The sequence below is a fragment of the Leucoraja erinacea genome, chromosome 5, assembly GCF_028641065.1.
Source record: "Leucoraja erinacea ecotype New England chromosome 5, Leri_hhj_1, whole genome shotgun sequence".
In the NCBI taxonomy this organism is placed as follows: domain Eukaryota; kingdom Metazoa; phylum Chordata; class Chondrichthyes; order Rajiformes; family Rajidae; genus Leucoraja; species Leucoraja erinaceus.
This window is the reverse complement of record NC_073381.1, coordinates 57,829,971-57,844,807: the sequence shown is the minus strand read 5'-3', so window position 1 is coordinate 57,844,807 and position 14,837 is coordinate 57,829,971. Positions and strand designations below refer to the sequence as shown.

Below are 14,837 nucleotides of genomic sequence, written 5' to 3'. Positions count from 1 at the left end.
TAAGTTTGTGATTGACAAAAAATATAAGTTTTAGTATGTGTAAGAAGGAACTGCAGATACTGGTTTAAACTGAAGATAGACACAAAAAGCTGGAGTAACTCAGCGGGACAGGCAGCATGTCTGGAGAGAAGGAATAGGTAACTTTTCGCATCTAGACCCTTCTTCAGACTTTCTTCAGACGTCACCCATTCCTTCTCTCCAGAGATGCTGCCCGATAAGTTTTAGTATGTTTAGTAACAATTGCATAACTTTGCTTGTTTTTAAACTAGGCCAATAATGATTAATACCTCGGGACCTTCTAAGCCAAAATATTTTCACCATATAAAAGAACCGGATGATACAACTCATGTAAGTAAGCATCTTTCTCAATTTTCTTTTCACTTTTTCAGATGTGAGGTTGTAACTAATTTTTTTAATGTATCTTTCTTGGTAGGTACCTGTGCATGGACCAAATGGTGTCAAACAATGTGTTAGAACCTTAGATGATATCGTAATTTGTGACATCACAGACAAGCCAACAGAAAAAGATGAAGAAGATGAAGCAACTGTATTTGCTACTAACGAGTATGATTAATTTCTGATTGATTTATATTTTTCTAAGTGTGGAATTTAGTCATAGATTGATAGTGTGGAAACTGGCCAAAATGTCCCAGCTCCACTCGCCCCACCTGCCTGTGTTTGGTCCATATCCTCCCAAACCTGTCCTATCCATGTACTTATCTAACTATTTCTTAAACATTGGGATAGCCCCAGTCTCAAATACCTGCTCTGGCAGCTTGTTCCATACATCCACCACCCATTGTGTGCAAAAGTTACCCCTCAGATTCCTATTAAATCTTTTCCCCTTCACCTTTAACTATGTCATATGGTCCTCGATTCAACTACTCTGGGCAAGAGACTTTGTGCATGTAGCCAATCTATTTCATGATTTTATACACCTCAATCACTCCTCATCCTCCTGTGCTCCAAGGAATTGAGTCCAAGCCTACTCAGACTCTCACTATAGCTCAGACCCTCTAGCCCAGAGACACATTGACCCAGACTACACACAAAAACATCAATTATTCTTAAATTCTACATAAATTCCACAAGATAGTGAAAATAAAAAAAGATAGCAAAAGAATTGGGCATAAGTGTAAAAAATTAAATTGGAAAAAAAATTGTTGGTAGTGCAAAAGGTGGTCTGTGGTGTTCCTTTGTTAAAGTAGGATTTGTATTGTGCAGGCCAATTCAGTATTGGTAATCATGTCCATTCATATGCTGAGATGTCACTTTGTGTGTCACTTCTGAGAATCCTGCCATATGTTTGCACAATTTATTGATGCCATTGTATCTGGTCTAGATTTCTTTGTTACAAGGTATCTTACCCTGCAAAAAATGATCTAGAAAAGTAAGGGAATTTGGTCTATCTGCAGCTACGTATTGGCAAACACAGGAAGCATCCTGGGGGTCGAGGTAATGCTGGTGGAATGCATCACCACAGAATCAACTTTGATAAATATCATCCTGGTTATTTCGGAAAAGTTGGTATGAGACATTTCCATTTAAAGAAGTGCCAGTTATTCTGTCCTACCATAAATCTGGATAAATTGTGGACACTGGTTAGTGAACAACCAGTTGTGTTTTGACCATCCTGTAAGTGAAAAGAGCTTGGTAATGGCATACAGGGGAGAAAATGTCATAGCAATGTGTGGATTGGCTCAACAAAGCCATACAACGAGGGGAATTGTTATGGAGATCCACTAATGAACTTTTTAATTGATTGAATTTAATTACAGAATTAGTTGCCCTTTTCTGGAAAATTTAGATTTTGAAATATTTTGGATACTGTCCTTTAATTTTATCGATGGAGTTTGTATTCTTAAAAAGTCCTATTCATGGATTTAAATTTCTTTTTGTGTATCTATATATGGATTAGAAATTATTTGAAAATTCCACGAATCATTTGATAAATTTACATTTTGTTTACTTTTATTGGTCTATCCAGAGTTGTAGAACAGGTTAATTATTTTAATGAAGTGAATGCTAAAAATCACGATCCACTTCCATCTTCTGAGATAATGGATGTATGCAGTACTGACCATGTTGTGAACACTATGATACATGACAATGAAATAACAAATACTGAATCATCAATAAGTTCTGAAGATCCCATATCCATGATGGACTCCATTTTGAAAGAGAGTGCAGTTATATCACAGAACATAAATCTTCTTGGCAAGTGAGTGTTATGCATTAATTTTTATATCATACTAGTTTTTGTAGTGTCTTGGCAATATTTAAAAAAAAAACCTTCTGGATGTTCACTGTATGTTAACATGTTGCTTGTGGTTACTGGCTGCTGTATTTGCTTAAATATTTGCACAAATTTGTGGATTGTAAAGTGTTTTTGATATACTCTTGGAAATTATACATTAGTCTTTATGTATTCTAATAGCGACCTACACCATTCCATTTAAGATTCTAGATGAAATCAATGCACATTCATGTCATGGTTGGTGTACTAAATATAAACCAAGTTTGAGCTGCAAGGTAGATCAACATTTGTGGAATGTACAATGCGGAATAGCACGCAACTAACTTTAAATTATTTCATGAGTACACTTTCCAAGAAATAATGCATGCATGTTTGAATCCATGTTTTTTTTGTTGTGTTTTTTGATTAAGTCGTGAGATTCATTGATTCTGCCATGGGTAACATCATAGACATGGTCCTTGTTAGAAAACGTCCATGAACTTGAATATTAACTTTAATGAGTATTAAATAATCACTTGCTTTGCAGGGTAGAACTCATGGATTATTTGGACAGCATTGACTGTAGTTTAGAAGATTTTCAGGCCACGTTATCAGGAAAACAGTTCAACGTGGATCCAGATATTTTATCAGCTGTAAGTACCCATCTTGTAATTTGGTTTTTGAATTTGAATCCAACGTAAACTGAAATTTTCACTTGTGCCAGACGGTAATTGACTACATGAGATAAAACTATGATGTGGCGGCGCCTAACGGCAGCGGCTCCACTGCAGTCCGTCTGGCTTTAAAACATTTTTTTGTCTCGTTAAATGTATGTGTTGATTCTAGTTTTTTTTTTTTTTTAGCTGTGTATATGTGGGGGTGGGGGAAACCGTTTAATCTCTTCCCTGTACGGGGACCCGACTTTTTCCTTGTCGCGTCTCCGATGTCGTTTGGCCTAACATCGTGGAGCCGGAGACGGCCTCCGGCCAGAACTAACCTGAGGGCTCCAGTCGCGGAGTCTGCAGACTCGCCATCACAGAGCTGGCCGACTTCAGAGCAGGGAGCGCTGTGCTGGCGCGCGGCTGCAACCCAACTTCGGAGCTTCTGAGGCGCCGGCTGCAGGCCCGGTGGATAGGAACATCGGGAGCTCGCGCAGGTGGGATGCCGCTCTTCGGACTTACCATCGCCCGCCGGGGGCTTTAACATCGAGAGCCCCAGCCTCGACGTTGCAGTTGGACTGCAGGAGAAACATAGAAATTAGGTGCAGCAGGCCATTCGGCCCTTTGAGCCTGCACCGCCATTCAATATAATCATGGCTGATCATCCAACTCAGTATCCCGTACCTGCCTTCTCTCCATACCCCCTGATCCCCTTAGCCACAAGGGCCACATCTAACTCCCTCTTAAATATAGCCAATGAACTGGCCTCGACTACCCTCTGTGGCAGAGAGTTCCAGAGATTCACCCTCTCTGTGTGAAAAAAGTTCTCATCTCGGTTTTAAAGGATTTCCCCCTTATCCTTAAGCTGTGACCCCTTGTCCTGGACTTCCCCAACATTGGGAGCAATCTTCCTGCATCTAGCCTGTCCAACCCCTTAAGAATTTTGTAAGTTTCTATAAGATCCCCTCTCAATCTCCTAAATTCTAGAGAGTATAAACCAAGTCTATCCAGTCTTTCTTCATAAAACAGTCCTGACATCCCAGGAATCAGTCTGGCGAACCTTCTCTGCACTTCCTCTATGGCAATAATGTCCTTCCTCAGATTTGGAGACCAAAACTGTACGCAATACTCCAGGTGTGGTCTCACCAAGACCCTGTACAACTGCAGTAGAACCTCCCTGCTCCTATACTCAAATCCTTTTGCTATGAAAGCTAACATACCATTCGCTTTCTTCACTGCCTGCTGCACCTGCATGCCTACTTTCAATGTTTGGTGTACCATGACACCCAGGTCTCGCTGCATCTCCCCTTTTCCTAGTCGGCCACCATTTAGATAATAGTCTGCTTTCCTGTTTTTGCCACCAAAATGGATAACCTCACATTTATCCACATTATACTGCATCTGCCAAACATTTGCCCACTCACCCAGCCTATCCAAGTCACCTTGCAGTCTCCTAGCATCCTCCTCACAGCTAACACTGCCCCACAGCTTAGTGTCATCCGCAAACTTGGAGATATCGCCTTCAATTCCCTCGTCCAAATCATTAATACATATTGTAAATAGCTGGGGTCCCAGCACTGAGCCTTGCGGTACCCCACTAGTCACTGCCTGCCATTCTGAAAAGGACCCGTTTACTCCTACTCTTTGCTTCCTGTTTGCCAGCCAGTTCTCTATCCACATCAATACTGAACCCCCCAATGCCGTGTGCTTTAAGTTTGTATACTAATCTCTTATGTGGGACCTTGTCGAAAGCCTTCTGGAAGTCCAGATACACCACATCCACTGGTTTTCCCCTATCCACGCTACTAGTTACATCCTCGAAAAATTCTATAAGATTCGTCGGACATGATTTACCTTTTGTAAATCCATGCTGACTTTGTCCAATCATTTCACCACTTTCCAAATGCTGCTATCCCATCTTTAATAACTGACTCTAGCAGTTTCCCCACTACCGATGTTAGACTAACTGGTCGGTAATTCCCCGTTTTCTCTCTCCCTCCCTTAAAAAGTGGGGTTACGTTTGCTACCCGCCAATCCTCAGGAACTACTCCAGAATCTAAAGAGTTTTGACAGATTATTACTAATGCATCCACTATTTCTGGAGTTACTTCCTTAAGTACTCTGGGGTGCAGCCTATCTGGCCCTGGGGATTTATCGGCCTTTAATCCATTCAATTTACCCAACACCACTTCACGGCTAACCTGGATTTCACTCAATTCCTCCAACTCCCTTGACCCGCGGTCCCCTGCTCTTTCCGGCAGATTATTTATATGTCTCCCTTAGTGAAGACGGAACCAAAGTAGTTATTCAATTGGTCCGCCATATCCTTGTTCCCCATGATCAACTCACCTGTTTCTGACTGCAAGGGACCTACATTTGTTTTAACTAATCTCTTTCTTTTCAGTCAGTTTTTATGTTCCCTGCCAGTTTTCTTTCATAATCTATTTTTCCTTTCCTAATTAAACCCTTTGTCCTCCTCTACTGGTCTCTGAATTTCTCCCAGTCCTCCGGTATGTTGCTTTTTCTGGCTAATTTGTACGCATCATCCTTCGCTTTGATACTATCCCTGATTTCCCTTGTTATCCACGGATGTACTACCTTCCCTGATTTATTCTTTTGCCAAACTGGGATGAACAATTTTTGTAGCTCATCCATGCAGTCTTTAAATGTTTTCCATTGCATATCAACCGTCAATCCTTTTAGAATTAATTGCCAGTCAATCTTGGCCAATTCACGTCTCATACCCTCAAAGTTACCTTTCTTTAAGTTCAGAACCATTGTTTCTGAATGAACCATTGTTAATGTCACTCTCCATCCTAATGAAGAACTCAACCATATTATGGTCACTCTTGCCCAAGGGGGCACATACAACAAGACTGCTAACTAACCCTTCCTCATTACTCAATACCCAGTCTAAAATAGCCTGCTCTCACGTTGGTTCCTCTACATGTTGATTTAGATAACTATCCCGCATACATTCCAAGAAATCCTCTTCCTCAGCACCCCTGCCAATTTGATTCACCCAATCTATATGTAAATTGAAGTCACCCATTATAACTGTTTTGCCTTTGTCGCACGCATTTCTAATTTCCTGTTTGATGCCATCCCCAACTTCACTACTACTGTTAGGTGGCCTGTACACAACACCCACCAGCGTTTTCTGCCCCTTAGTGTTTCGCAGCTCTACCCATACCGATTCCACATCCTTCAAACTAATGTCCTTCCTTTCCATTGCGTTAATCTCCTCTCTAATCAGCAACGCTACCCCCACCTCCTTTTCCTTTCTCTCTATCCCTCCTGAATATTGAATATCCCTGCATGTTCAGCTCCCAGCCTTGGTCACCCTGGAGCCATGTCTCCGTGATCCCAACTATATCATAGTCATTAATAGCTATCTGCACATTCAACTCATCCACCTTATTACGAATGCTCCTTGCATTGAGACACAAAGCCTTCAGGCTTGTGTTTACAACACTCTTACCCCTTATACAATTATGTTGAAAAGTGGCCCTTTTTGATTTTTGCCCTGGATTTGCCGGCCTGCCACTTTTACTTTTCACCTTGCTACCTATTGCTTCTACCCTCATTTTACACCCCTCTGTCTCTACGCTCACACATTTAAGAAACCCTTTCCCTTTAACTCCATCCTCCACTATCCCATTCGACACCCCACCCCCCTTATTCAGTTTAAAACCACCCGTGTAGCAGTGGCAAACCTGCCTGCCAGAATGCTGGTCCCACACCTGTTAAGATGCAATCCGTCCCTTTTGTACAGTTCCCCCTTACCCCAAAACAGATCCCAGTGATCTAAGAATCTAAATCCCTGCCCCGTGCACCAGTTCCTCAGCCACACGTTCAGGTCCCATATCTCCCTGTTCCTGCTCTCGCCAGCACGAGGAACTGGAAGCAAACCGGAGATAACAACCCTGGAGGTCCTGCATTTCAGCATTTTTCCGAGCTCTCTGAAGTCACGCTGCAGAATATTCATCCCCTTCTTTCCGACATCGTTTGTGCTGACATGCACTACCACTTCCGGATGTTCACCTTCGCCCTTGAGGAGTTTCTGCACTCTGTCCGTGACATCCTGGATCCTGGCACCGGGAAGGCAGCACACCATCCTCGCATCCCGTTTGTTGCCGCAGAAACCCTTGTCCGTACCTCTCACGATGGAGTCTCCCCACTACAATGGCGTTGCCTGCCTTAGGCCTTTTTGGTTTTGGCTCAACAGCCCTATTCGCAATTCAAGCCAGTCCACCGCTCAGTGTAAACACGTCTTCTGTCCCAACAGCTTCTAAGCAGGTGAACCTGTTCACAAGAGGTACACCACCCGGGGGCGTTGGCATTCCATGCTTCCCTCCCTTTCTCACGGTCTCCCACCTTCTCTCTTCCAGTACCTTAGGTGTAACAATCGTACTGTAGGACTTGTCGAGGAACGACTCCGTTTCTCGGACAAACCGGAGGTCATCCACTTGCTTCTCCAGTTCCCCAACACGGTCCTTCAGGAGCTCTACCTGGATGCACTTCTCACATTTGTAGCAGCCAGAGGCACCAGCGGTGTCCTTGACCTCCCACATACTGCAAGCATCGCACTGAATCAGCTTGCCTGACATCCCCTTCTTTCGTCTCTACCTCTCAAGCGTATTGTGTGTGGTCTCCCCTCCTCGGCAGCCTCCTCGCCGAAGACTCTCGAGCCAAAGACTCACACTTTTCTCACAAGGCCGCTCCTCACTGCCGCTCCCCAAGAGCAGTCTTGATTAAATTGACTGATAGATTGCCTGATTTACCAATTTACAAACCAAATTCCTCAGTTTTCCCGGCACTGACTCACTTCTCTCCTCCCACTTGGGCTAGAGCCAATCAGTCGTATCTCTTGCTAATCTGCTGCTGCTGTTGCTCCCAAATCTACAGTAAAGTCTGCCTGTCCTTGGCCTCTACTTTTCAACTTTTTTCACCCCTCTGACTCGCTTCTCTCCTCCCACTTGGGCTAGAGCCAATATGTCGTATCTCTTGCTAATCTCCTAATGCTGTTGCTCCAAAATCTACAGCAGTTCTGAGTAAAGTCTGCCTGTCCTTGGCCTCTACTTCTCAACTGTTTCCCCCCTCTGACTCACTTCTCTCCTCCCACTTGGGAGTGAACAAGGAAACACCAGCTGCTTGTGTAAAGAAACAATATAGCCACCAATTTATCATTGCATGGGAGCCATTTTTAGCTGTATGTGAATTTTTTAGAATAGGAATCCAAAGGGAAGTAGCTGAAATATGACATTCATCCTCAAATCTTCGTGTCAGCCTTTGAATATGATGTCTGTTAACTTTGGAAACAATTATTTTCTGTTTTGCCTGGAAGCATCTATTGCTGTTATTTACCATTTGTCATCCTCCTTCCTTGATAGACAATGTATCTGATATTCTTGCACACATTAGATTTCCATGGTATCAGACTTGCAGATTTTCGAGACTATTAGATATTACTTATTATCTCATCATAATTCTCATTTGCTTTTTAATATGGTATTTTAATTTGCTTTTCCCACTGAGAGTAGGGAAGATTCAAGAAACAAGGGGACATGACTTGAGAATTAAGGGACAGAAGTTTAGGGGTAACATGAGGGGGAACTTCTTTACTCAGAGTGGTGGCTGTGTGGAATGAGCTTCCAGTGAAGGTGGTGGAGGCAGGTTCGTTTTTATCATTTAAAAATAAATTGGATAGTTATATGGACGGGAAAGGAATGGAGGGTTATGGTGTGAGCGCAGGTATATGGGACTAGGGGAAAATATGTGTTCGGCACGGACTAGAAGGGTCAAGATGGCCTGTTTCCGTGCTGTAATTGTTATGGTATGCAATAGTATAATTAATATCCCAATAGCACAGATGTTTAAAGGGAGTGTGGAAAACAGGTGAGTTTAAAGGGGACCATCGTGAATTTTGAGAATTTGGGGAAATGGGACAATTTAAAAGTAGAGCCATGTCAGATTTTGCTGTAATGTGCATGTATAAATGTCTGGATTGATTTTCAGTCAAGAAAGTGTTGTGTAAGAACTTAGTGGCTATTATTCTAGTACTGTGATTATTTTATAAACTTTATATCCAAACTACTCTCTCTGGGTATAATTTGAAAGATTGCTGATTATGGGGTGTTGGAACTAAGTGTTCATGTATCATGATTCCATTATTTAAAAGTAATATATTTTCATAATTTATTTTAGGTATCAGAAACTAAAGAAAACCTTCATGGAACAGAATCCAAAGTGGATGAAAGTAATTCTTCTAATACTGGTTAGTAGTTGTAGAATTTTCATTTGCCAAAAGCAGTTATAATTAAATGTGGATTTTCTGTTTTTTGTAATCTCCTTTAATCTGGGCATTGGAAACAGCATAGAATGCCTTAACTACATCATGCTTAACCTTTATCAATCAGGTTAACTTGATGTGTCTGGTCATTTGAGAAGCTTAGTTGCTGTCTGACTAGCTTTGCCTTGGTGGGACATTCAGCTGTGAAACTGGCTGGTACTTAGGCACAGCTGCCTGTGGCAAGCAGTCAGATCCCCTATGAAACAATTGTCCTAAAAGTGGTTTTTGGCTGGTTGGATTCTTGATGATGTCCAGATAGTATGGTTAACCTGCTCCTCTCTGAAGATCTTTGTGGTTGAGAACATTCTAGCGTTAGCTAGCATATATGGAAATTCTTCCGTTTCTCGACTGATGCCCTCAGATGGAGCCAATTATTTTAACTCTCATAGCAGCACTGTGCCTCCCTTTGTAGCCTGGAAAGTATTCTGAACAGAATTATACTATACTAGACCAAGTGCAGACCCGTTGGGTCTGTTTCCCCCAATGTGCGGTGGGGGGGAATCCTCTGTTGCTTAGTATCATCTTGAGCAAGTCTTGAAGAGTTCCAATTATTGGTAACAATTGCACACGTTTAGAAAAATTTGTATGGTTTTTAGCTTATTGCCAACTTTCGAAGACTAATGCCGAGGGTTTTATTTTTGAACGGTTGAAAGACCATGAATTGTATTGTTTATTTTCAGGTAAGCAGTTGATGCAATATAATGTGTATCCTGTTCTGGCTTTTTTGGATGGAACTACCTCAGCTATATTGGAAAAGGAACACATTGCTCAAGGGCATAAATATACATTTGATGACAATCACCTGCAGAGAAATGAGCTAGTAGAAGGAGAAACGGAGAAAAAAAAGACAAGTCAACTTTTTAAATTAGAACCTCTCTCAGAAGAAGAAGCAACAGAGGAAACGTTGTTTTACTTGTGTGAACTGGCACCTTCAAGTACATTAGATGATGAAAACTCTTTACTGGACAGTTAGCCAATAAGTTAGGGGTTTGTATTTGTACATCTAGCTAGAAAATAACTTAAAACATTTAATTTATATTGTAAGATTGGTTTGTGTAGTTCAGGTCCTATATTGTCATTCTTGTAAATATGTTGCACTCTTTTTTTGCTGATATTCAAAATACTGTCTCATGTATTCTTAATAACTCCCACCATCAGAAATGCAACTATATTTATGTTTGTGATTTTTTTTTTTAGTGCTGTTGCCGTGTCATTATTGAGCATTGTTTTATTTTTGTTACATTTTTGTTACTGGAAGTATGAATTGGAAAATCGGAGCGTGTAAAATTTTCGCCTGAAACCAGCGGGATTATTAAAAGCACTACCCTACATTCCAAAGTTTAAAATGTACTGTATATTGGAACTGGATATACTGTTTAGCTCAGGTTTGGGCATTGTTCTTGCATGTATATTACAGCTGCTGTAACCAGATTCCTGATCGCCTTAGCACCTTGAATAGAAATACTTACAACCACAAACTTGAGATTCCATACTGTTTTCCACTTAATTTGGAGGGGTTGGGAAATCAGAATAGGAATTAATTGGTTAAATTGCAAAGCATAACATTGTTTTAAAGTTGTCTCAATACCTTAGTGGTGATTATATTGTGTGCTGTTTATTGGACATAGAAAATATTTTAGGTTTTATTTCTAGCTCTCCGGCCAAGTTAAACAGCTCTGTGCTATCAGCTAAGATTTAACATTTGGTTATTATTGGTTAAATTTGAGAATATTTTTTCCAAAAGTGACACATGCATTTTCCAAGGTCAGTACCGGAACCCTTTCCTTATGTGACATGAACATAAGTTATTCAAATTAATTCAATGGAGTCATGTTAATATTAAGGTAACATACTCCACCTTTTGTACTATTTAACCTGATTTTACAGCAGGCATTGTAGTATTTGCCTCCCAGTGACAATGAATTTGGTTTCTGAGATGTACTGTAAATGCAGATTGACAGGTTTGGAGATCACAAAATACCAGAGATTGTTAACATTGAATGTTAAGCTAGTATGTGAAGATTTGGGTCAATATTGCAGCTTACTGGTCCATTATTAAACATCCAGGTGTCCAATAGCGGGCAAGATTACAATTACTGCAGAAGAAAGACAAAGTGCTGGAATAACTCAACAGGTGAGGCTGGATAAGTGACATTGAGTTGGGATCATTCTGCATACTTAAGAAATTACTACTTTGCAATTGGTAATTAGTCCTGGGCTTCTGAATGTTTAGGCTATTTGATAGCAGAATTTCTGTAATTTAAGTTCTCATCTATAAATTTAGGCTTACAGTAGCTGTATGGTTTTATGTTATTTGCGGTAATTTATATTAGTCATGGGTTGAGGATTATTTTAATAACGATACATTCAAAAATTAAAGCAATGCAAAGTTAGATTTTGTGACATGCAGATTAGTCTTAAATTATCCATTTACAGTAAACCATCACAATAACGAACTACTGGGGAAGGGTGAGCGGGGTGCAGAGAGAGGAGATGGTGCCCTGTATTGCTGATTGTCTGCTGTAACCAGGTGTGGCGTAAATATTAATGTTCAACCTTAGGAAAGAAGATAAACCAGCAGGAATTCACAGGCTACAGCAGCTCCACATGTGGTGCTTTGGGGACTGGTCCAGTACTGGTATTACTTTCATGCTGCTTGCTCTCTGCTCCTGCAACCATAAGCATGGCACCAGTTCATTTGATAAAATGGCGGAATTAGGGGTGTTGCAACAAGGATCTAGGGTTGTTACCAGGCGACTGAGGCACAAACTGCGGTGGTGCACACTGCATCTGCATCCAACACCCCAGGACCTCACTTTGTGGGAACTGCTGCAATCCCATGCAACACTCATCAAGAGTGTTTTAGTTTGCTCTCTCCCTGCCACCACTTTTCATTGTGCTGTGCACCACTTGGCAAACGACACCACGAATAGACGCCTCAGTTTACTATAACCAAAATCCATTATGTACATCTGTAAATCCAAGGGTTTACTGTATTTTTAACAGATTAGGTTTAGATTTGCATAGTCTTGATCAATACTGATCTTGGACTGAGAGCATCAATTGAAAACTTATTCTTACCATCAATAAAGTTACTGCTTTGCATCTAAAAGATTGTTTAATTTCAATTTACACAAAGTCTTTGAAGCGCAATTCCATTTGGTATTTCAGGCTGAAATTTAAAATTAACATCAAACTTACAGTGCCCTCCATAATATTTGGGACAAGGACCCATTTATTTATTCGCCTCTGTACTCCACAATTTGAGACTTGTAATAGAAAAAAAATCACGTTAAGATTTTAATAAACGCCATTTTTATACAATTTGGTTTCACCATGTAGAAATTACAGCAGTGTTGATACATAGTCTCTTCTTCCCCCCCCCCCCCCCCCCCCCCCCCCCCCCCCCCCCGTATTTCAGGGCACCATAATGTTTGGGACACATGGCTTCACATGTGTTTTTAATTGCCTCCTTAATGCAGGTATAAGAGAGCTCTCAGCACCTAATCTTTCCTCCAGTCTTTCCATCACATTTGGAAAAAGCTATTGCCGTTTATCAACATGAGGACCAAAGTTTTGCCAATGAAAGTCGAAAGAAGCCATTTTGAGACTGAGAAGCAATAAAACTGTTAGCATCAGCCAAACCTCGGGCTAACCAAAATCAACTATTTGTAACATTATTAAGAAGAGTGCATTGGTGAGTTGACTAATAACAAAGGGATGGGCAGGCAAAGGAAGACCTCCACAGCTGATGACAGAAGAATTTTCTCTATAATAAAAACGAATCCCCAAACATCTGTCCAGCAGAAGACCATGAACAGAAATAGAGGCTACACTGCAAGATGCAAACCACAGGTCAGCTGCAAAAATAGAATGGCCAGGTTACAGTGATGGAAAAAGCAAAGTATGGAGGAGAGAGGAACTGCCCAAGATCCAAAGCATACCACCTCATCTGTGAAATGGGGTGTTATGGACTGGACATGTATGGCTGCTGAAGGTACTGGCTTACATATTTTCATTGATGATGCAACTGCTTGCTGATGGTAGCATAATGAATTCTGAAGTGTCTAGACACATCCTATCTGCTCAAATTCAATCAATGCCTCAAAATTCTTTGGCCGGCAGTTCATTCTACAACAAGACGATGATCCCATACTGCTAAAGAAACAAGAGTTTTTCAAAGCTAAAAAATGGTCAATTCTTGAGTGTCCATGTCAATCACCCGATCTGAACCCAATTGAGTAGGCATGTTACAAAATTTACCTTCAGCGGCGCTGCAGTTCTGTCACTGGCCGTGTGCGAGACTTTGGCGCCTTTGAGAGGGGGGCGGGTTTAAAATGCCGTTTTTCTCCAGCCTCAAATCGATCTTTGTCAGGCTGCTTAGTTGCTGAAGAAAAATCGCTCCGACTGCCGTTATATCAAGTTTATTAAAATTAGCGCTGGATAATTTAATAGGAGTAAAATTAAAATCTACTTCTAAAGCCATCAATGCCGACAACGGGACGGATCTCATGTACGGGACAAAGCAAGGTACGCCATTTATTTTTACATATAAACGTGCTTAGGATGCCTTCAAACAAACTTTCACTTTGCGAAAATTTGATTATGTAAATATACAAACCCACAGTATTTTTCCTGCCGATATGGGGTTCAAATTCACTGCAACCGCAACGTTCCAATCAATCGCGTTCCACAAATTCCCACTAGCAAGATGATTTAAATGGCCATTAAGTTATGGGAATTAAACACTAAATTCCTTCCATTTGGTCTATAATTTCATGACAATGAGATTTAAAAATCATGTTATATTGTGAATTCTTGTGTGAATATTATTTGGACACAAGCTATTTAAAAATGTTAACCTTTTCTTAAGAAATGGATAGATGTTTAGATCTAGTAATTGGATGTTGTAATTAGCTACAATTGGGTAGCTAACTAATTATATGCTTTAATTTCAGGTCATCCAAGTAAGATTGTTTCAGAATGCTTCAATCTACAATAACTGAAATTTTCTTTCAGTTCTCTTAACTTTTAAGAAAGTTATGGGCTTTTGCCTGTCCTTGATCACAGCTTTTGAGTTAATGGAAAAGCAATAGGAACAAGGTGCTAATTTCCAAGTATGAAAATGGCCATAACTTTTTTAATACTGAAGATATGAAAGTGAATTAAGTGTCAAATTAAACTTATTTTTATGCTTTATCTGATGGGATAAATTGCACTTGATTTTTAAAATCTCAAAATTTTGTAACATTGCTAAATTGAGCACACCTTTTATATGTTGAAGAGAAGCTAAATATGGCTGCAATACAGGCCTGGCAGAGCATCACCAGAGAAGCCACCCAGCAACTGGTGATGTCTATGAATCGCAGACTTCAAGCAGACATTGCATGCAATGGATATGCAACAACATCCTCTTCAGATAGTTTACCTTGTCATGGTGAAGAGGTTTGCGTGCCCCCATCATTCCGAAAGCAATGCCGTGGCAATAAGTTCAAGGATGAGGGTCCAGTCTAAACGATCCAACCTACAAGACCTACAAGACCTCAATGGCGGACAGTTATCTTGAACTCAACAGCTGTGAAGGCGAATG

At 40.8% G+C, this 14,837-nt stretch overlaps 1 protein-coding gene across 1 annotated transcript in view; it reads left to right on the top strand.

Moving 5' to 3' along the window:
- Positions 1 to 10,725, top strand: part of hsf2 (heat shock transcription factor 2) — a 34,403-nt gene extending 23,678 nt beyond the window's left edge. Inside the window, exons 7-12 of the mRNA XM_055635727.1 lie at positions 270 to 348; positions 434 to 564; positions 1,988 to 2,221; positions 2,784 to 2,889; positions 9,103 to 9,172; positions 9,928 to 10,725. Of these exons, the coding sequence (XP_055491702.1) occupies positions 270 to 348; positions 434 to 564; positions 1,988 to 2,221; positions 2,784 to 2,889; positions 9,103 to 9,172; positions 9,928 to 10,220 (913 nt within the window). The 3' untranslated portion in view covers positions 10,221 to 10,725. The remainder of the gene's footprint in view (positions 1 to 269; positions 349 to 433; positions 565 to 1,987; positions 2,222 to 2,783; positions 2,890 to 9,102; positions 9,173 to 9,927) is intronic.
- Positions 10,726 to 14,837: the final 4,112 nt, after the last annotated feature.